This window comes from Epinephelus lanceolatus, chromosome 14, assembly GCF_041903045.1.
Source record: "Epinephelus lanceolatus isolate andai-2023 chromosome 14, ASM4190304v1, whole genome shotgun sequence".
NCBI lineage: Eukaryota > Metazoa > Chordata > Actinopteri > Perciformes > Serranidae > Epinephelus > Epinephelus lanceolatus.
Genome location: NC_135747.1, coordinates 33,926,780 through 33,948,469, shown reverse-complemented (window position 1 = coordinate 33,948,469; position 21,690 = coordinate 33,926,780). Strand labels below are relative to the sequence as shown.

The window sequence follows — 21,690 nt, the reverse complement described above, 5'->3', positions numbered from 1 at the left end:
TTGTCAATAGGTCATTTTTCATATTCTACTGTGTTGTCAGCTCTGTCTCCATTAAAAAAAAAAAAAGGAACAGCACCCTCTGGTGGTGAAAGATGAGAATTCAAAAAGCTTACAGCACCGGGTATTCCCAGGCGGTCTCCCATCCAAGTACTGACCCGGCCCGACCCTGCTTAGCTTCCGAGATCGGACGAGATCGGGCGTATTCAGGGTGGTATGGCCGTAAGCGAATGAACAAGTTGCACGCAAGCCTTTTATAGACGGTAACACACTATTAATATTTGAAAAGCGTTCTGAAATAAAAGTTTGTTATTTTTCTTTGGCAGACATGAAATGTAGTGAAATACTTTTATAGGCACAGCAAGTGGATTGCAACTATCATAGGCCTCCTCTGGGATATAAACTCCTCTCTGGTTCATGGCAGCCATTTTAATATTTTACTGTATTCTGTTGTCTCCTGTCATCTCAACTTTATAAACCGATATATTAATTAGATATTACATTAATATTGTCATCCTTGGGTTGATTAAGTTTTAATGTAGGTGTTGTTTTAATTTGATACAGTATTAAATAATTTACATTATATAGTTACATTTATTGGTAATTTATCAATCAATTTATGTCAAGTTGTAGGGATGTGGTTTAACTCTGATATGTCTCTGACAACTCTGACAACTCTGCACAGGTGTGAGGGGGACTTGAGTTTCCTGGGTTTTCCGGTGTTTTTCATGTTCCCTTGTTCTTTCATTAGTGGGGTATGTGACATATGGTGCACAGGCTCTAGTTATTGAGTGAAACACCCACAGCTGATTAAGTCCCTCATACCTGTGCACACCTGTGAAACGGGTGAAGCCCTTTCTATTTAAGCTCAGTGTAGCAAACAATGGTGTTGAACACTCCTGACGAATGTCCTGTTCAAAGACTCAAGACAGTTGGATGTGCGAATACCTTTCTTCCAACTAAGTCTACTCTCAACACAGGTATTGATTGTTTTTTCTTTAGTGAATTGTGAGATTTCATCTGAATTGTGTATGTATAAGCTTAAGCTCAAGTCCTTCACCTCAGGCCTGGGAGGTTGAGGGTTCTGCGTGGTATCTTAGCTGTTCCAAGGACTGTAATATTGGGCCATGTGCCGATTCACCTTCCCCGCTATGATGCCTGACAGGAGCTTCCATGTTGTACAGAGGCAGGCTATTAGCCGGCAGTTGGATGGGGCTGCGCCCGTCTGGGGATCCTTCATGATATGGACTGTCCGTCCCTTGGTCATCCACTCTGGATGGGTCCCATCCATCAGCAGCTGGTTCATATGTGCTGCCAGGCGTTCATGGAGTGCAGATAGTTTCTTTAGCCAGTAGGTGTGGATCGTGTCAGGGCCCAGTGCTGTCCACCTCTTCATACCTGATACTCTTGGATGTCTGCCGTTGTAATGGTAACCTGGCTCTTGCTGTGGGAGATTGCTGTCTTAGATCCACATCGGTGTTATGTGATGCCTCCTTCTCCCATATGCTCCTCCAGTATTGTTCAGTTTCAGCCCTCAGTGGATCTATTCTTGTGTTGTTACCTTGCCACTGAGTGTACACTTTGGATGGTTCAGTTGAATCAGTTGAATCTTTACAAGATTGTTATTTTTGTGTCATTACAACAGAACTGGCTACTCTACCGTTTTATCTCTCCCAACAATGTGTTGGGTTGTGCATCATCATCCTGCACATGCTGGAGCCATCCTCCTGGGTCCTGACCATTCGTTTTTGTCCTCTGTGGAGGACATTGGTCTAACTAGTGTAACTCAAGTATTCTTTATGCTATCCATTTGGGTCAAATTGTGTTCTGAAGAGGACATCCAGGGCTTTCTAATGATGTAGACATTATGTGGGTGGGGTTAACAGGGCAAACACACACCCTTTTCAAAATGGCTGCCATTATGTTTTTCTCGTTTTTTGCTGCCAGAGTGGTAATTGACCATTTTCTGGCAAAAGTTATGATTATTTTGTTAATATTTAATTTGTTTCCTGAATATAAGGGTCTTAACTTTAATTTAGAGAGATTTCAGAAATCCAGAGTAATTTTAACCTTTTCAAAATACACCTTTTATTCAATGTCCTCTGTAGAGGACATCAGGACTTAGTACCCCCTGTCTTTTAACCAATTTCCACGATTCAGCAGGCAGAAGGCTATTAAGGGGAATGACGTTTTTTTCTCATAATTTCTAATACATTTTAAAGGTTGGTCAGTGTGAAAGCAGAAATTTGGCTTGGGGTGAGACTCTGAAGTAATGTGTATGCAAGAATCTGGAGGTTTATTGGAAAAAAAGAACACCTTAGGTGAACGTACATTCCCATGCATCTATGGTAGGATACTACCTAAAAGGAGGATTTCGAGAAACTTCTTGCTCTATTTCCTTTAAACAATGACAATTCTTGCTGAGAGTGTATTCACACATAAAATAGTATTTATAAAGCTTCACTCCACTGTTCTTTTCCCTTCCTAGGCCACCACACACAATAAAGTTTACCTGGTCTTTGGGGTCTGTCACATAGGGGTCATGGGTCAAACTATGGGGCTCCCCATTACTTCTTATTGCCTGGGCGAGTGTTAAATGTCTACATAGCAAGCGTTACACCTCATCACATCATAGATAGTGAGGGGTGAGTGCAGTTGGACCACTAGGCCCTTAAACCCAGTGGCACAGGGTACCAATCCTGCACCCTGACTGCAACGTCAGGCCCATTGGTATAGCTATTAAGAATACACTCTACCTTGCGACAGCTATCCATCATAGTGTTAAGCATTGAAGACAGCCACATAATCATTCCAGGGGAGTAAAAGTCCTTTGTAGCTCATTTATTTAGAGATAAAGCATAAAATACCCCATAGTCCCATTGTAACTCAATTGAAACTCATTGACTAACTCTGGAAATTTAAGACCCAACTAAGTCCCGATGTCCTCTACAGAGGACATGTGATAAAAAATAAATAAATAATATTTTTGAATTTTTTTTATGCAAAATGTTTCTTTCAAGTCTAATACTTAAATTACATAAAAAAATCTTGATATCAAAACTTTTTTCATCTGGGTCCCAGGAGGATATTTTTTAGCTTTACAGTAAATTGACTTTGTTCTTAAGGGGGTATCTTCACCCATCTTGCCCTATGTTTACTTTAGGGATTAAGAAAAATCTTGTTTAATCCAGTGTGGTTCAATGTGGAAAAATACAAAATTAAAACAGTATAACTCAGGACGAAGTGGATTGTGATTGGCTCTTTTCATTTGATCCAAAGCTGTCATTCAGACTCTTGTTGTGTCACCTGTAAGCCAAAGAAAAAAGTATTGTCAGAAGTGGGATTCGAACCCACGCCTCCATTCGGAGACCAGAAGTCCCATTCACAGATAGGAAGGTTTCACACCTTGAGTCTGGCGCCTTAGACCGCTCGGCCATCCTGACAATTGTGCTCTATCGGTGGTAAGTAGCCTGTTTGACTGCTGCTCAGTCGTGTTTACTATCACATAAATATGGAGGTAGTAAGTCTCTCAGCTTTTTGAGCTCATGTGAATTAGCGCCACATGATGTCAGACTGCTGCTGAAGGTGTCAGTTTAGTAAAAGCGATCATGTGGTTTAACATGATGTCAGATGTGTCACTTTAACTGAAGCAGACTGTCACCGTGGAGTTACGAGTCCAACAAGACGTCTAAAAAGCTCTTGGTTACAGTCGTGACGTAACAGGTTGGATTTAGTCTTATAATGAGATTTGTTAACAATTTAAATGAAAATAAAGACTGTGTATAATCACTGAGCTCACGGTTTTGACATCTGTATCACAGTAACTATAAAAGGCTTCAATAAATATAAAATTTTCGCTTACGGCCATACCACCCTGAATACGCCCGATCTCGTCCGATCTCGGAAGCTAAGCAGGATCGGGCCGGGTCAGTACTTGGATGGGAGACCGCCTGGGAATACCCGGTGCTGTAAGCTTTTTGAATTCTCATCTTTCACCACCAGAGGGTGCTGTTCTCTTTTTTAGTGCGGACAAGAGCTGACGAGACACAGTAGAATGTGGAGGCTGCAAAATGACCTAGTAACAAAACAAAACAAAAAAAGAATAAAATTAAAATAAAACAAAATAAAATAGAATAGAATACATTTAAATCAAATCAAATCAAATTAAATTGAATTGAATTAAAGATCTACAAATCAACACATAAATAGCCTGAATAAATGTTGAATAAAAAAATAAAATAACATAAAAAAATGTGATACACGTATGCATTTAATAAGGCATAGTAGTGATAATAATAATAATAATAACATTTATATGTACAGCACTGATCAAAACCAACATTACAAAGTGCTTTACATATAAAATCACATCAAAACACACACACGCAGAAAATGGATAATTAGAAACACTGTTATTACAAAACACACCAAACTTAAAAGCAATGGGTGAATTTAAGACTAAATAAGAGCAGTGCAAGATTTAAGTGCAATATCAGGAGTAGGGTACAAACTATAAATTAAAAAAATGTTATTATTATAAAATGTTACCTTTTTTAAAATTATATTTTATTCTTGAAAGTGAAATTATAGAAAAGCCTTTTAGTAAATATAAGTCTTCAAAGGTGATTTAAAATGAGATACTGATCAGCAGGAGCAGGAGTTCCTCAGGCAGGTCATTTCACACCCGATAGGCCCGAACAGCAAACGTTCGTGCCCTTTATTCTCTAAAGAGGTGGGAACAGGCGGCAGGTTCCCGCCTGAGGATCTCAGGTTGCGCATGCATGGATACATAAATGAATAAATATATTAGCACATAAATACGCCTTTACTAGTTATTCATTTATGGTTGTTATCTATCTATGTAGGGTAAGGTTCTAACTTTACTGTAAAGCATGATTGATTGGCAAAATATTCAAATCAATGTACAATAAAGTATTATTTAAAATACCCTGTTGCTCAAGCGTGACCCAATATGTGGTTTTATATTTGTTATTATTATCTTAACTTTATTTAGGTAGTCTCATCCATCAAGTTTTAATGCATTTTTAAGTTCATTCATAATTTAATGCAGTGGACTTGAAAGTTTTCTCATGTTCAGTATTAAGTCACAGGGTATCAAGAATCGGCCAGTCCTGGGAGCAGAATCAAAATTTATTGAGCTACGTATATGTACAGACAAACAAGGAATTTGAGTTTGTTTTTCCTTTTGCATATTTCCCCTGTACTGTCACATAAATAGACAAAACTCTTATGTACACAACTAATACATAAATAAATACAAAAAGCACCAATGACCGACATTAAATAATACAATAAAAAATAAAATATCTATATGAGTCAAGTGTTCTGAGTTGTTCAGGTGACATTTTGTCAATTCAAAATGTCACTTGAAGCTTTGAAGTGGCTCAAATCATATCTGGGGGGGAGACAGCAATGTGTCAGGGTCAATGGGGTGAAGTCACATATGTATGCAAACAGCATGGGAGTACCGCAAGGGTCTGTTCTTGGTCCATTGCTGTTCACAATGTATATCAACGACCTACCAAGCTGCTGTCCAGATGTCAACTGCCAGATGTACGCTGATGACACGGTCATCCATGTGTCCACTAAAACACCCAGCCTGGCAGGTGAGCATCTGACACAGGCTTTATTGAACATCTCTGAATGGCTCGAGTTATCCCATCTAACTCTTAATGTCAAAAAAACTGTATCCATGTGCTTCTCCATGCGTATTAGGCCCGCATATGATGTATTTGAGGTCAGGATTAAGACGGAAATCATCGATGAAGTGAATGAAGTCAAATACTTAGGCATCATTTTGGACAAGAACTTAAAGTTTGATAGTCAGGTTAAGTACACTGTAATAAGGTTAGACCAAATCTTAACTGCTTTCGCTTTATTAGAAGGAACCTGTCACATCAAGCTGCAAAACTGTACATGCATGCAATGATTTTTTCTCATTTGTCATATTGCATCACATCATGGTCACAAGCTTCTTCAACCACATTAAAACCTATAATCTCAATATACAAGCAAGCAATAAAAATCATGGACCGGAAACCAATGAGATGGCATCACTGCCGCATTTTAAGAAAACACAACTTTCTCACCTTTGAAAATTTTATGAATTTTAGTACTCTTAAATTGTTTTTTAAATGTCTAAATAATCATGTGTCAGTACTGTTTTCTGAACTGGCCATCAGGCATCAGAGCTCTCACAGAGCGACCACGCGAGCCTCCACCAGTGGTGATTGTCTTGTCCCAAGATACAAGACTTCAGTCTGCTCTTTCTGTAAAGGGGGCAAAACTTTGGAACTCTCTACCCACTAATCTAAAATTAGAGACCAACAGTAATGCTTTTAACAAAGGACTTAGACAATGGCTAAAATCAAAACAACAGTGCTCACATGAATAGTTTTACCTGGTTGATTGCTTGATCATGTTGCCTTTGCTTTGTAGCTTATGTATGTATTTTATTCTGAAAAATTGCTTCTCTTTTACTTTTGTATGTTATTGTACACTGCATTTTTTTCCCTTTTACATTTATTATTTTTATCATTTCAAAAGCCTCCTGTGGACAAGTGTTGCGAATTAGCACGTGTGCTAAAACACTCAAACAATGCATCTGGTCTGTCCAATGCAATTGTGATGTCCACATCAAATAAACAATAAATAAAATTAACAAAGCATTTATTTCTGCAACTGCTGTGACCTGATTATTGGGAATGTACACAAGAACCTCCTCTGAAAATATGTGAAAATCTGACAGGTCAAAAATACATCTAACAGTACTGTATATCATAAATATTGGTGGCACGGAATGTTCTAATGTCATTTAACTTAGTGAGATTGTCCCTTATCTTTCTGTCAGTGGTTATGATTCAGCAAGGTGACTTATGTGTCTGTGTAAATACTGTAGAGCTTGCTTTATTGCACATATCAGATTGAGCTACAAACATCACAATGGGAAAAGTCCAGTGAGCTCAGATTTGAGAGAGTGCACAGTAGATTTACAAACATCAGTAAAGCCCTGTTTCAACCAGGCAGTACGGCTCAGTTCGGTTGTGGTTTTCCCATTTACACTGTGAAAAGTTGTGGATGGTACCAATGGAACCGTTCCGTACCGTCCCCATTTTTGGTCCCCAGCACACAGCTCTGGTACTAAAAGGTGGAGCTGTGAACACTGCAGTCTGATTGGTCAATAGAGGACGGTCACTCTGCTCAGGGCTGAGTTGTGGCTGGTTTTGAGGCTCATGTAACCATTGTTCATACTGTGGAGAGTTTTATTAGTCAACTGTAACTATAAAATGAAAGGATGTTTTGCTGCCTCTCGCAGCAGCTGGAGTCTGAGAAAAAAACAACATAATTCACTGGGCTGACTGCTGGTGACTTTTAGGTGGAACATTAACTTGTAATGTTACTCAATGTGTGAGCTGACGTGAATCAATCAACACACCTTAAAGTTCCCATATAACAACTTTGACCATTACTTTAGTTTTTATGACACTTTTAGTAATGAGTGGATCTTCAAGCATTTATATTAATTTCAACCTGCTTATGTTAACTGTATATATTCTAATCCTCACTCAGAAGAAAAAAAGTGCCGTGATGCACTGTTCTTCAATCAATTCAATCAATTTTATTTATAAAGCCCAATATCACAAATCACAATTTGCCTCACAGGGCTTTACAGCATACAACATCCCTCTGTCCTTATGACCCTCGCAGCGGATAAGGAAAAACTCCCCAAAAAAAAACCCCTTTAACGGGGAAAAAAAACGGTAGAAACCTCAGGAAGAGCAACTGAGGAGGGATCCCTCTTCCAGGACGGACAGACGTGCAATAGATGTCGTACAGAACAGATCAGCATAATAAATTAACAGTAATCTGTATGACACAATGAGACAGAGAGAGAGACAGAGAGAGACAGAGAGAGATGCAGGTAATGACAGTAGCTTACAACAACATTATTGAAAGTAATAATATTAGAGTTATAGTTCTGGCTACTGTGGTACAATATGTTGAAAGTATGTATTAATATCTGGCAGTATACATGTGTGACAATAGTCATATGTGTATAATAACAGTAGAAGTATGACTAATGACTAATGATGGCAGCAGCAGCAGGAGGCATCTGGCAGGACCACGGTAGCAGCACAATCACACACGTCACGCTGTCCAGGCACCGCTGTGATATGAGTTAATCTGAGAGACAGTGGAGCACAAAGGCTCCGGAGAAGAAGCCGAGTTAGTGACATCCAGAATGGCCGAGTTAGCAAGATGCAGTAATAGGATACGAGAGAGAGAGAGAAAGAAGGTGCCCGGTGTATTACAGGGGGGTCCTCCGGCAGACTAGGCCTAAGTCAGCCTAACTAGGGGCTGGTACAGGGCAAGCCTGAGCCAGCCCTAACTATAAGCTTTATCAAAGAGGAAAGTCTTAAGTCTAGTCTTAAATGTGGAGACGGTGTCTGCCTCCCGGACCGTAACAGGAAGATGATTCCACAGGAGAGGAGCCTGATAGCTGAAGGCTCTGGCTCCTGATCTACTTTTGGAGACATTAGGGACCACGAGTAACCCTGCGTTCTCAGAGCGCAGTGTTCTGGTGGGATAATATGGCACTATGAGCTCTCTAAGATATGATGGAGCTTGACCATTTAGAGCTTTATAAGTTAACAGTAGGATTTTAAATTCAATTCTGGATTTTACAGGGAGCCAGTGCAGAGAAGCTAAAACAGGAGAAATATGATCTTGTTTCTTAGTTCCTGTTAGTACACGTGCTGCTGCATTCTGAATTAGCTGGAGAGTTTTTAAGGACTTACTAGAGCTACCTGATAATAGAGAGTTACAGTAATCCAGCCTAGAGGTAACAAAAGCGTGGACCAATTTTTCTGCATCTTTTCGGGTCAGGATAGGCCTAATTTTCGCAATATTACGCAGATGAAAAAATGCAGTCCGTGAGGTTTGTTTTAAATGAGAATTAAAAGAAAAATCTTGATCAAATATTACTCCGAGGTTTCTTACGGTAGTGCTAGAGGCCAGAGCAATGCCATCTAGAGAAACTATGTCATCAGATAAAGAGTCTCTGAGTTGTTTGGGGCCAAGAACAATAACTTCAGTTTTGTCTGAATTTAACATCAGGAAATTGGTGCTCATCCAAGTTTTTATGTCTTTAAGGCAGTTATGGAGTTTAGTTAATTGATTACTTTCTTCTGGCTTCATCGATAAATACAACTGTGTATCATCCGCATAACAATGGAAATTTATAGAGTGATTTCTAATGATGTTACCTAAAGGAAGCATATATAGAGTAAATAGGATTGGTCCGAGTACAGAACCTTGCGGAACTCCAAAACAAACTTTGGTACGTAAGGATGATTCATTATGAACGTCAACAAACTGAAAACGATCAGATAAATAAGATTAAAACCAGCTTAGTGCAGAACCTTTTAGGCCAATTAAGTGATCCAGTCTCTGCAGTAGAATTTGATGGTCAATTGTGTCAAACGCCGCACTAAGATCTAATAAAACAAGTACAGAGACAAGTCCTTTGTCTGAAGCAATCAGAAGGTCATTTGTAATTTTAACTAGTGCTGTCTCAGTGCTATGATGCACTCTAAATCCTGACTGAAATTCCTCAAATAAATTATCATGGAGAAAAATCATACAGCTGGTCTGCGACTACTTTCTCAAGGATCTTTGACATAAAGGGAAGATTAGATATTGGTCTATAGTTGGCTAACACCTCTGGATCCAGGGTGGGCTTTTTTTTTTTTTTTAGGAGAGGTTTAGTTACAGCTACCTTAAAAGACTGTGGTACATAGCCTGTTACTAAGGATATATTGATCATATCTAATATATGAGTGTTAACTAAACTACTTCTTGTGAGCTACAGCAACACTAAACACCTGAGCTTGCCTGAGAAGGGCTCAACCCGCCATTTTTAAATAACCCATGGACCCTCATGACCCTTAATAGGTTCAATGGTTAAAGAACAAATTGACAAACAAAAGAAAAACAAACCCTCTGGAGGTAGGTTTTGCAGTATGATGCAACAGTTATTTAGCTACAAATACGAGGTGGTTTGGAAGATAAAAATGGTAAGGAATCCAAGCCTAAGACTAAAAATATTGTTTTGGTGCCTATTTTTCTACCAGTGGAAATTGTACTCAAGATAGTGCGGAGAGGAGTGATCAAATATCCAAAACAGAACTCAGCAATCAAGTTTCTGGCAAAGGCAGCTGACTGAGCAAAAAAAAAAAAAAAAAAGACATTGTTTAAGTGTATATTGCAAAGCAGAAATGTAACAGATTTATTTTTTAAATACACACATTAGGGCATTACTTGTCTTCCATTCTGCAGCTGCACATTAACAATCCTGTGTCATTTTTAAAGGGGGGGGGGTCGGACAGTGGTGGTCGTTGAGCTGGCACCCATTGTGGAGGAGGCTCAGTTGGTGGTCGTTGAGCTGGCGCCCGTTGTTGAGGAGGCTCCAGTGGTGGTCGTTGAGCCAGCAGTTGTTGTAGAGGAGGCTCCAGTTGTGGTCGTTGAGCCAGCAGTTGTTGTAGAGGAGGCTCCAGTGGTGGTCGCTGATCCAGCAGTTGTTGTAGAGGAGGCTCCAGTGGTGGTCGCTGATCCAGCAGTTGTTGTAGAGGAGGCTCCAGTGGTGGTCGCTGATCCAGCAGTTGTTGTAGAGGAGGCTCCAGTGGTGGTCGCTGATCCAGCAGTTGTTGTAGAGGAGGCTCCAGTTGTGGTCGTTGAGCCAGCAGTTGTTGTAGAGGAGGCTCCAGTTGTGGTCGTTGAGCCAGCAGTTGTTGTAGAGGAGGCTCCAGTGGTGGTCGCTGATCCAGCAGTTGTTGTAGAGGAGGCTCCAGTGGTGGTCGTTGAGCCAGCAGTTGTCGTCGAGGAGGCTCCAGTGGTGGTCGTTGATCCAGCAGTTGTCGTCGAGGAGGCTCCAGTGGTGGTCGTTGATCCAGCAGTTGTTGTAGAGGAGGCTCCAGTTGTGGTCGTTGAGCCAGCAGTTGTTGTAGAGGAGGCTCCAGTTGTGGTCGTTGAGCCAGCAGTTGTTGTAGAGGAGGCTCCAGTTGTGGTCGTTGAGCCAGCAGTTGTTGTAGAGGAGGCTCCAGTTGTGGTCGTTGATCCAGCAGTTGTTGTAGAGGAGGCTCCAGTTGTGGTCGCTGATCCAGCAGTTGTTGTCGAGGAGACTCCAGTGGTGGTCGTTGATCCAGCAGTTGTTGTAGAGGAGGCTCCAGTGGTGGTCGTTGATCCAGCAGTTGTTGTAGAGGAGGCTCCAGTGGTGGTCGTTGAGCCAGCAGTTGTTGTAGAGGAGGCTTCAGTTGTGGTCGTTGAGCCAGCAGTTGTTGTCGAGGAGGCTCCAGTTGTGGTTGTTGAGCCAGCAGTTGTAGTAGAGGAGGCTCCAGTTGTGGTCGTTGAGCCAGCAGTTGTTGTCGAGGAGGCTTCAGTTGTGGTCGTTGAGCCAGCGCTTGTTGTTGAGGCTCCGGTTGTGGTTGTTGAGCCGGCGCTCGTTGTGGAGGAAGTTTCAGTGGTGGTTGTTGAGCCGGTGCTTGCAGTCATCCTTGTGGCTGTAGTTGGAATAGCAGTGGAGGCTGCTGTTGTTGTAGAAGAAACAGGTGCTGGAATCTCGACATCTACTCCATTGAACGGCCCGTCAGGAATTTCTTCAAATCCCCACAGCTCAAACTCTGATTCAGATTCCTCTGTTGCTGCTGTGACCTCAGTTGCTGAACTGGCCGTTGTCTGTGTTGTTGTCATCTGTATTGATTCTGGATCAAATATGTCATCAGGAATGTCAGGGAAGCCCCACAGGTTGAATAGATCTGGTTCAAAAGTTTCCTCTGTTGCTGCTGTGACCTCATCACCTGGTGAACTGGCCGTTGTCTGTGTTGTTGTTGTCGTCTGTATTGATTCTGGATCAAATATGTCATCAGGAATGTCAGGGAAGCCCCACAGGTTGAATAGATCTGGTTCCTCCAGAGACCTCCTCACATGATGCCTTCCAACTTTTGGCATCGTAGGAGAACAAGCTGCCAACATCGTGCACAGTTTCCCAGTAGAGTCAACATAAACCAGTTCAACGCCAGAATCCTGTGAACATTGTTAAATATTTTAGTGTAGAAATAAACGTTAACAATGTGTTTTAATGATACGTTTTAAGATATTTTGCATCGACTTACCTTGTCCGGTAACTTTGATATCTGTACAAACAAAGCATTGGGGGTCTCCCATTGTCTCACTGGGTATCCTTCAAAATCTGCCAAAAAACAAACTCAGATCTGTCAGACAGAAGTTTGTGATTGTGATTCAAGCAATTAAAAGCTTTTGCTGATCAACTTTAGAATTCTTGCAATCAAAATTTCATCTGCCTGGTCTACTGAAGTCAGCATGGTTTGAATAGTTCTGAGCTTTCACAAGTTTGATATTTACTTTAATTCATGTGCTGAATGAAAACCAACTGGAAAATGTTGGTCCATGACCGCTGGCTGTACAAGGATGCAATTATTTGCTACTATATTATCCATCATAATTTCAATGAGGCAACAACGTATCCAGGCTGTGTGTCTGGCAGTCTGTTTGGAAACTGATTCATCAATTGAATCAGTAAAATTAAAGGTGGATTAAAATAAGTGTGCATGCTCACAGCCATGTGGTCCTTACCAAGCCCTTTCACCTTCAGTTTTGTTTCACGAGGCAGCTTCACAGTGACATTTGTTGCTCTACAAGTCACCAGTGGTGACATCACTGGATCCTCGCAGACAGCCATGCCCGTCATGTTCTCCTGAAGCAGATGGTCGAAGTAATGCAGTTTCACCGGACGGAGGTCATTTCCATCTCCAGTCTGAGGAAAGACACAACAGTCATTAATTGTAAGAGGCAGCAAAAGCTGCATTTTAATTCATACAGTATTTACTTTCAGAGCAATGATTTTCTTTGTGGTCAGTGTATTGGGCAGAAAAAAAAAACAATGTGTGGTGCAAATTTTAGTTTTAGTATTACTTGAACATGACTGGTCAGGAGCAGAAGCGCCTTCAGTTCCAAATGAGGTGACCTATCCTGTCACATAACCCCCTTCCAGACACACCTTATTAAAGAATTCTGTCTGTAATTTTACATTAGTTTCATGCCAGAATGAGTGCCAAAGTCACTTTTACTTAAAGTAACAAGGGCACTCTCACTCGGGCAGACTTGGAAATATCTATAGCCCCGCTTCCACCAAAAACTTTTGGTATGGTACCTGAAAAAGTAACCCTTCAGACATGGTACCTAGACCAGTGTTTCCACTGCAAACAGTGCTCTTAAATGTGGGCAGGGTTGTTGTCACTCACTGCTCCATCCACCACTCACTGTATTTCCTCCTTTATCACACTACAAAGACAAGATATTTAATGTTCAAACTGATAGTAAAAGAGTGTGTACTACACCGGCCTGCCTGCAGTCCACATCCTCTCCCACTGAAAATGTGTGGCACATTATGACGCACAAAATACAGCAATGGACTGTTGAGGAACTTAAGTCATATAACAAGCAAGGACAGTCACGAATTTCACTTTCAAAACTTCACTTGAGTCTTTGAAAAGAAAATCCTGCATACTGCTCTCGCTCAGCTTCATGATTTATCAGTAACACCAACGTTTAGGTCCTCCTGAATCTTCATCAAGAGTGTTCAACACCATTATTTCCAACACTGAGCTTAAATAAAAACTGCCCCACCCATTTCACAGGTGTGAAGCAATTAATCAGCTGTGGGTGCGTTTCTCATAATTGACAGCCTGTGCACCAGACAGCTGGAGATGCAAATACCTTTCTTTAAACTTTCAGAACTTTAATTAGGGACCTCAGCTCTCTTAGTGTTGTTAGTCTTTAGGGACACTATGGACACTTTATGGACACCATAATAAGCATAACTGCCCCCCATGTTGTTTATTTGCACATACAATATTCACTTTGCACTAAATATGTTCACTTTAATCCATTGCTGCTTATTATAATATTTTCTATTATTATTATTATTATTATTATTATTATTATTATTATTATTATTATAGTATTTATTGCTGTTTCTTGTATTTTTTGTACTCTTTTTGCATGCCTAGTTTGTTTTACATTTTTAAAATTCTGAAATCTTTAATCTGACTCTTTCCCCTTGACTGCTGTAACACTGGAATTTCTCAATTGTGGGATCAATAAAGGTGTATCTTATCTCATCTTAAAAAGGTAATGGATGTAACAGTGCTACACGTGCCCCTGTCCCATTGTTTCTGAAATAGGTTGCAGGCATCAAAATAAAATCTTGTCCTTGAACTGTACTCAATTCCTTATGGGTCCAAAAAAAAAAAAAAAAAAAAATAGATTTACAAATCATTGCATTCTGTTTGTTTTACGTTTTACATATCATGCCAACTTTTGGGGAATTTGGGCTGTAAATCTTTTTTTTTTTAATTCACAAATGTGCAGTTTCAACTTTTAAAAAAGCTGGATAATTTCTTAAAAACACCCCAGCACTGTAATTTGAGCAAATGTTTCATTAAAGAAAATAAATTCTGGTTTTATTGAGCACTATTTTCAGCAGAGAATTTCAGATAAGGCTGTGGGTAATGTGGTTAAATTTGCTACAATCTAATTTGATCTCACTTTATCAGAAAAAGGGCTACAAATCACAGACATTATTAAAGTGGATGCAGTGCAACCAGTTCATCAGTGATGGAGCCTGAGAGTTAGTCATTTGACCTGTGTTGCTGTGTAGCAGCCAGTATATGGAAGCTTCACCAGCAGCCACCACTTGTAAATATGAACGGCGCTGTGACAGCCGTCAGGCAGAGACATCAACCGCACCCCATCTGTCGACAAAGATAAAACATTAGATTTCTGAGGACAGCCATCATTGACTTTTCTTATAAAAGGCAAAAACATGGGAATAAATGTAAGAATCAAACACACTTTCCAGACGCAGATTTGAGTATCGGATGAGTGAAAAGCGCAGGTAAAGTGTTCCATCACTGCAGCGATACAGTAGCTGGTTGGAATCTGTCGTCTCTGGAGTTTTTTCACTTCCTGGAATGAAGTAAGAAAATTAATTTTAAATGGGAAATGATGCCAGAGGTTCAAAAGACAAGTTTGGCCTTTTTGGAAATGCACTGATTAGCTTTCTTGCAGCAGGTAGACAGTCAGTGCTGTATTCTTTTTCTTACATGTTTGGTGTTTCTTTTTAAATCATTTACTTTGACAAAAGATAAGATAGACTTTTTGTCCTGAAGAAAATTGGTCTTGGACCTACAGCACATGCACAGACTGCCATCAGCCAACAAACTGCACGCTGCCCATTGCACCACACATCTGCTTTACACAGTCATCAAAAAAATGACATGTTATGTTACAAAAATATATGTGCGTTTTTAGATAGATAGAGATAGATAGATATAGATAGATACACATACACACAGGCCAAAAGTTTGGACACACCTTCTCATTCAATGCGTTTTCTTTATTTTCATGACTATTTACATTGTAGATTCTCACTGAAGGCATCAAAACTATGAATGAACACATGTGGAGTTATGTACTTAACAAAAAAAGGTGAAATAACTGAAAACATGTTTTATATTCTAGTTTCTTCAAAATAGCCACCCTTTGCTCTGATTACTGCTTTGCACACTCTTGGCATTCTCTCGATGAGCTTCAAGAGGTAGTCACCTGAAATGGTTTTCCAACAGTCTTGAAGGAGTTCCCAGAGGTGTTTAGCACTTGTTGGCCCCTTTGCCTTCACTCTGCGGTCCAGCTCACCCCAAACCATCTGGATTGGGTTCAGGTCCGGTGACTGTGGAGGCCAGGTCATCTGCCGCAGCACTCCATCACTCTCCTTCTTGGTCAAATAGCCCTTACACAGCCTGGAGGTGTGTTTGGGGTCATTGTCCTGTTGAAAAATAAATGATCGTCCAACTAAATGCAAACCGGATGGGATGGCATGTCGCTGCAGGATGCTGTGGTAGCCATGCTGGTTCAGTGTGCCTTCAATTTTGAATAAATCCCCAACAGTGTCACCAGCAAAACACCCCCACACCATCACACCTCCTCCTCCATGCTTCACAGTGGGAACCAGGCATGTGGAATCCATCCGTTCACCTTTTCTGCGTCTCACAAAGACACGGCGGTTGGAACCAAAGATCTCAAATTTGGACTCATCAGACCAAAGCACAGATTTCCACTGGTCTAATGTCCATTCCTTGTGTTTCTTGGCCCAAACAAATCTCTTCTGCTTGTTGCCTCTCCTTAGCAGTGGTTTCCCAGCAGCTATTTGACCATGAAGGCCTGATTGGCGCAGTCTCCTCTTAACAGTTGTTCTAGAGATGGGTCTGCTGCTAGAACTCTGTGTGGCATTCATCTGGTTTCTGATCTGAGCTGCTGTTAACTTGCGATTTCTGAGGCTGGTGACTCGGATGAACTTATCCTCAGAAGCAGAGGTGACTCTTGGTCTTCCTTTCCTGGGTCGGTCCTCATGTGTGCCAGTTTCGTTGTAGCGCTTGATGGTTTTTGCGACTCCACTTGGGGACACATTTAAAGTTTTTGCAATTTTCCGGACTGACTGACCTTCATTTCTTAAAGTAATGATGGCCACTCGTTTTTCTTTAGTTAGCTGATTGGTTCTTGCCATAATATGAATTTTAACAGTTGTCCAATAGGGCTGTCGGCTGTGTATTAACCTGACTTCTGCACAACACAACTGATGGTCCCAACCCCATTGATAAAGCAAGAAATTCCACTAATTAACCCTGATAAGGCACACCTGTGAAGTGGAAACCATTTCAGGTGACTACCTCTTGAAGCTCATCGAGAGAATGCCAAGAGTGTGCAAAGCAGTAATCAGAGCAAAGGGTGGCTATTTTGAAGAAACTAGAATATAAAACATGTTTTCAGTTATTTCACCTTTTTTTGTTAAGTACATAACTCCACATGTGTTCATTCATAGTTTTGATGCCTTCAGTGAGAATCTACAATGTAAATAGTCATGAAAATAACGCATTGAATGAGAAGGTGTGTCCAAACTTTTGGCCTGTACTGTACTGTACTGTACTGTACGTACGTTCAGTTTAAATCTACCTAGAGGCCAAATTAAAAAAGGCCAATTAAAAAAGGAAAAACAGAACATTAAGAGACTTTTTTTAAACACAGTATCCTGCACTTTTTGTTGAGGCCAAAACAAAAATGTTCAGTAAAATAAACCTGAATAACACATGAAGTGACACTGGCATTGTGCAATGGTCCTTTAAAAATCTCAGGGAACATTAAAAAATAGCAACATGGACAGCAGCAGAGAATAAATGCTGAAATTTAAGAATTAAATGCAAAAGATTAGATTTTAATTTGTGATGTAAAAAGCAAATGGGAGTACACTTAATTTAAAAATGGCACATAAATATTCAGCTTTAGAAAGGGGCATTAATGGCCAGTTTAAAAAGTAGTAGGCCATACTGACGAGGTTAAGAGTTTTAGGACAATAGGCTATGAATTGCAACTGACATGGCAGTTAAAAAACCCTATATGGCCCATTTTTGAACAATTAGGTTTCCAAACTATAATTAGATGACTTCAGACTTGTCAGTTTTCAATTGAAGTAGGCAATGTGGTGCTGAAAAATACAATTAAAGTATTGTCTTTGTTGCAGTCTTGGCCTAACTGCAGGTTTTTACCTTGGAGAAAGTGCCAAACCGGTGCCAGGAAACTGCGCTCGGTCCCGTCCGCTGGAGCCGCCACAAACTGCTGCTGGTTGCCGTGATAAACCTCGTCCTGGCCGGCCCAGCACCCGCGTGCGCACCGGTGGCTTTCTGCGTTGTTGTGCTGGGCTAGTGTCAGAAAGATCCAAACCCAAGCCATCAGCGCAGACACCATGGTAGCGCCCGGGACCGATCTACTACCTTCTACCACGCCACGCCACACCACACCACACCACACCACACCACACCAGAGACGCCGACTGGGAGCTTGAAGCTGCCGCACACCTGCGCCGTTAAATTGCCTTAATTAATGCAAAATCGACACAGGTGCGTGTTCACGTGGAAGTGACGGGGACAGTCCATGTTTTTCATAATCAAGGAATGCTGTGTCACCCAGTGTAACTGTATGACTCCTTGATACGTTTAGATGTAGGAACAGTCAGCACGGTCCTTTTAAGGAAAGAAATAAAAGACACCTTGCACAACATGTAGGCTTAATAGTTGGTGTCTGGGAGGAGTCGGATAATTTGGGACACGTTTTGGTACGTTCCCAAGAAAACCACCTGAAATTCTTAAGAACTTGTTATTAATCGGACTGAATTTTTTAATCTGCGTAATATTGCGAAAATTAGGCCTATCCTGACCCGAAAAGATGCAGAAAAATCAGTCCACGCTTTTGTTACCTCTAGACTGGATTACTGTCTCTATTATCAGGTAGCTCTAGTAAGTCTTTAAAAACTCTGCAGCTAATTCAGAATGCAGCAGCACGTGTACTAACAGGAACTAAGAAACAAGATCATATTTCTCCTGTTTTAGCTTCTCTGCACTGGCTCCCTGTAAAATCCAGAATTGAATTTAAAATCCTACTGTTAACTTATAAAGCTCTAAATGGTCAAGCTCCGTCATATCTTAGAGAGCTCATAGTGCCTTATTATCCCACCAGAACACTGCGCTCTGAGAACGCAGGGTTACTCGTGGTCCCTAAAGTCTCCAAAAGTAGATCAGGAGCCAGAGCCTTCAGCTATCAGGCTCCTCTCCTGTGGAATCATCTTCCTGTTACGGTCCGGGAGGCAGACACCGTCTCCACATTTAAGACTAGACTTAAGACTTCCCTCTTTGATAAAGCTTATAGTTAGGGCTGGCTCAGGCTTGCCTTGTACCAGCCCCTAGTTAGGCTGACTTAGGCCTAGTCTGCTGGAGGACCCCCTGTAATACACCGGGCACCTTCTCTCCTTCTCTCTCTCTCTCTCATGTCCTGTTACTGCATCTTGCTAACTTGGCTGTACTGCATGTCACTAACTCGGCTTCTTCTCCGGAGCTTTTGTGCTCCGCTGTCTCTCAGATTAACTCATATGGACAGTGTGACGTGTGTGGTTGTGCTGCTGCCGTGGTCCTGCCAGATGCCTCCTGCTGCTGCTGCTGCTGCCGTCATTAGTCATTAGTCATACTTCTACTGTTATTATACACACATATGTACACTATCAAATATGTACATATGTACACTATCAAATATTAATATATACTTCCAACATATTGTACCACAGTAGCCAGAATTATACTTATATTATTACTTTCAATAATGTTGTTGTATAACAACATTATCGTCTGTCCTGCATCTGTCTCTCTTTCTGTCTCATTGTGTCATAGGGTTTTTTTTTGGTAATGTTTTTTCTCTTATCCGATGCGAGGGACAGAGGGATGTCGTATGCTGTAAAGCCCTCTGAGGCAAATTCTGATTTGTGATATTGGGCTTTATACATAAAATTGATTGATGATTGATAATCTCTACTATACACTCACTGGCCACTTTATTAGGTACATCTGTTCTACTGCTTGTTAACATAAATAGCTGATCAGCCAATCACATGGCAGCAACTCAACACATTTAGGCATGTAGACATGGTGAAGACGACCTGCTGAAGTTCAAACCAAGCATCAGAGTAAGTAACTTAAAGGGATAGTGCACCCAAAAATGAAAATTCAGCCATTATCCTCACATCCCTTGCGGAGATCGGCGGGGGGAGCGGCTAGCACACCTAATGGCTGACGGCGCCCCAGAATAAAAACAGAGTTCAAATGAAGTTTTTCAGAACAACTTTTTATGTCGGGGCTTCAGGACACTTGGATCACTACAGATGAGCATGTTGGAGATAATTTGTGGTTTCAATTTTGTGTTCTTGGATGTTAGTCTGGGGCGCCATCAGCCATTAAGTGTGCTAGCTGCTCCCCCCGCCGATCTCCGCAAGGGATGTGAGGACTCTGAAACTTCACCAGGGCCTCCATATGGGTGAGTAAATAATGGCTGAATTTTCATTTTTGGGTGCACTATCCCTTTAAGTAACTTTGAACGTGGCATGGATGTTGGTGCCAGACAAACTGGTCTGAGTATTTCAGAAACTGCTGATCTACTGGGATTTTCACACACAGCCGTCTCTAGGGTTTACAGAGGATGGTCGGAAAAAAAGAAAATATCCAGTGAGCCAAAATGCCTTGTTGATGCCAGAGGTCAGAGGAGAATGGCCAGACTGGTTCAAGATGATAGAAAGGCGACAGTAACTCAAATAACCACTGGTTACAACCAAGGTCTGCAGAAGACCATCTCTGAACCTACAACACATCCAACCTTGAAGCAGATGGGCTACAGCAGCAGAAGACCACACCAGGTGCCACTCCTGTCAGCTAACAACAGGAAACTGAGGCTACAGTTCACACAGGCTCACCAAAACTGGACAATAGAAGATTGGAAAAACGTTGCCTGGTCTGATGAGTCTGGATTTCTGCTGCCACATTCAGACGGTAGGGTCAGAATTTGGTGTAAACAACATGAAAGTATGGATCCATCCTGCCTTGTATCAACGGTTCAGGCTGCTGCTGGTGGTGTAATGGTGTGGGGGAGATTTTCTTATACCAACTGAGCATGGTTTAAACACCACAGCCTACCTGAGTATTGTTGCTGACCGTGTCCATCCCTTTATGAGCACAGTGTACCCATCTTCTGATGGCTACTTCCATCAGGATAACGCACCATGTCACAAAGCTCAGATCATCTCAAACTGGTTTCTTGAACATGACAATGAGTTCTCTGTACTCCAATGGCCTCAACAGTCGCCGACAAATCTGCAGCAACTGTGTGATGCTATCACGTCAATATGGACCAACATCTCTGAGGAATGTTTCCAGCACCTTGTTGAATCTATGACACCAAGAATTAAAGCAGTTCTGATAGCAAAAGGGGGCCAACCCAGTACTAGGAAAATGTTAAACCCCTTTGATTGTTTTGATCTGAGGACCCTTATGGACTAAAGGAATATAACTAACTTACAGGGTAATTGAAGAATGGACACATAATTTAAGACAGCCAAAAACCCAGTTTTATACATCCAAAGAACCTCCATAGAAAAAATATGAACCGCTTGGCAATCAGACCAGGCATGTAATTGAGACAGATGTTTATTTGTCAAAATGTGGAGCCACACCGGGCTAGTAAAAGGGACTGGGCTTTAAATTGGAACTAGGCTTTTAATTGAAGTTTCACAGTAATTGACTTTTTAAATCCTAATCCTGGAGCCTACTCATGTACATGGTCACATCCTAAATCTTTTTTTAACTTCTTGAATTTCAGTCCCCACCGCTCAGATAAAGAATGTCAGTTTAGCTGATCACTGGATCATTGTTTTCCACCTCACCTCCCTCCCACACTCCTAAGCCCAGCCTGGCAAGAAATGCTATTACCCCTCTCACTGCCAGTCAGCCATTTCCACTGCTCTCACCCAAGCTCCCCCTGCTGGTCCAGACACAGAAGAACTTGCCACAATATTCAGTTGCACTTGTACCAATATTCCTGACACAATTGCCCCTTTCAAAATTAAGAAAAACAAAACAAAAACAAAGCTCAACTCTGGTTTAACACCACAAAGATGGAACAATTGGAAACATGACAGGGTGGTGTGAAGAAAAGTTGAAATTCAAC

The 21,690-nt window shown here is 41.2% G+C and overlaps 1 protein-coding gene and 3 non-coding genes across 4 annotated transcripts; 1 reads left to right on the top strand and 3 right to left on the bottom strand.

Annotated features, from left to right (window-relative positions):
- Positions 1 to 106: 106 nt before the first annotated feature.
- On the bottom strand, positions 107 to 225 carry LOC117251842 (5S ribosomal RNA). Its single transcript, XR_004501269.1, has one exon. It is a non-coding gene; the product is annotated as a 5S ribosomal RNA (ribosomal RNA).
- Positions 226 to 3,326: 3,101 nt separating this feature from the next.
- Positions 3,327 to 3,440, bottom strand: trnal-caa (transfer RNA leucine (anticodon CAA)). Its single transcript has 2 exons — positions 3,403 to 3,440; positions 3,327 to 3,372 (listed from the first exon to the last, which is right to left on the bottom strand). It is a non-coding gene; the product is annotated as a tRNA-Leu (tRNA).
- Positions 3,441 to 3,853: 413 nt separating this feature from the next.
- On the top strand, positions 3,854 to 3,972 carry LOC117251846 (5S ribosomal RNA). The gene has a single exon (XR_004501272.2). It is a non-coding gene; the product is annotated as a 5S ribosomal RNA (ribosomal RNA).
- A 6,295-nt stretch (positions 3,973 to 10,267) lies between these two features.
- LOC117251661 (uncharacterized) lies at positions 10,268 to 17,977 on the bottom strand. The gene is made up of 6 exons (XM_033618152.2): positions 17,697 to 17,977; positions 14,950 to 15,063; positions 14,740 to 14,849; positions 12,670 to 12,850; positions 12,189 to 12,265; positions 10,268 to 12,099 (listed from the first exon to the last, which is right to left on the bottom strand). The coding sequence occupies exons 1-6, from the start codon at positions 17,893 to 17,895 to the stop codon at positions 10,444 to 10,446; spliced, it is 2,337 nt and encodes a 778-aa protein (XP_033474043.2). The 5' UTR covers positions 17,896 to 17,977; the 3' UTR covers positions 10,268 to 10,443.
- Positions 17,978 to 21,690: the final 3,713 nt, after the last annotated feature.

Excerpts from the sequence above, each read along its gene's own strand:
- LOC117251661 (XM_033618152.2), bottom strand. The coding sequence starts at position 17,895 with ATGGTGTCTGCGCTGATGGCTTGGGTTTGGATCTTTCTGACACTAGCC. Across the intron at positions 12,851-14,739 it reads GCTGCTACACAGCAACACAG|ACTGGAGATGGAAATGACCT; the intron begins GTCAAATGACTA and ends GTCTTTCCTCAG. Across the intron at positions 12,100-12,188 it reads TATCAAAGTTACCGGACAAG|GATTCTGGCGTTGAACTGGT; the intron begins GTAAGTCGATGC and ends CAATGTTCACAG.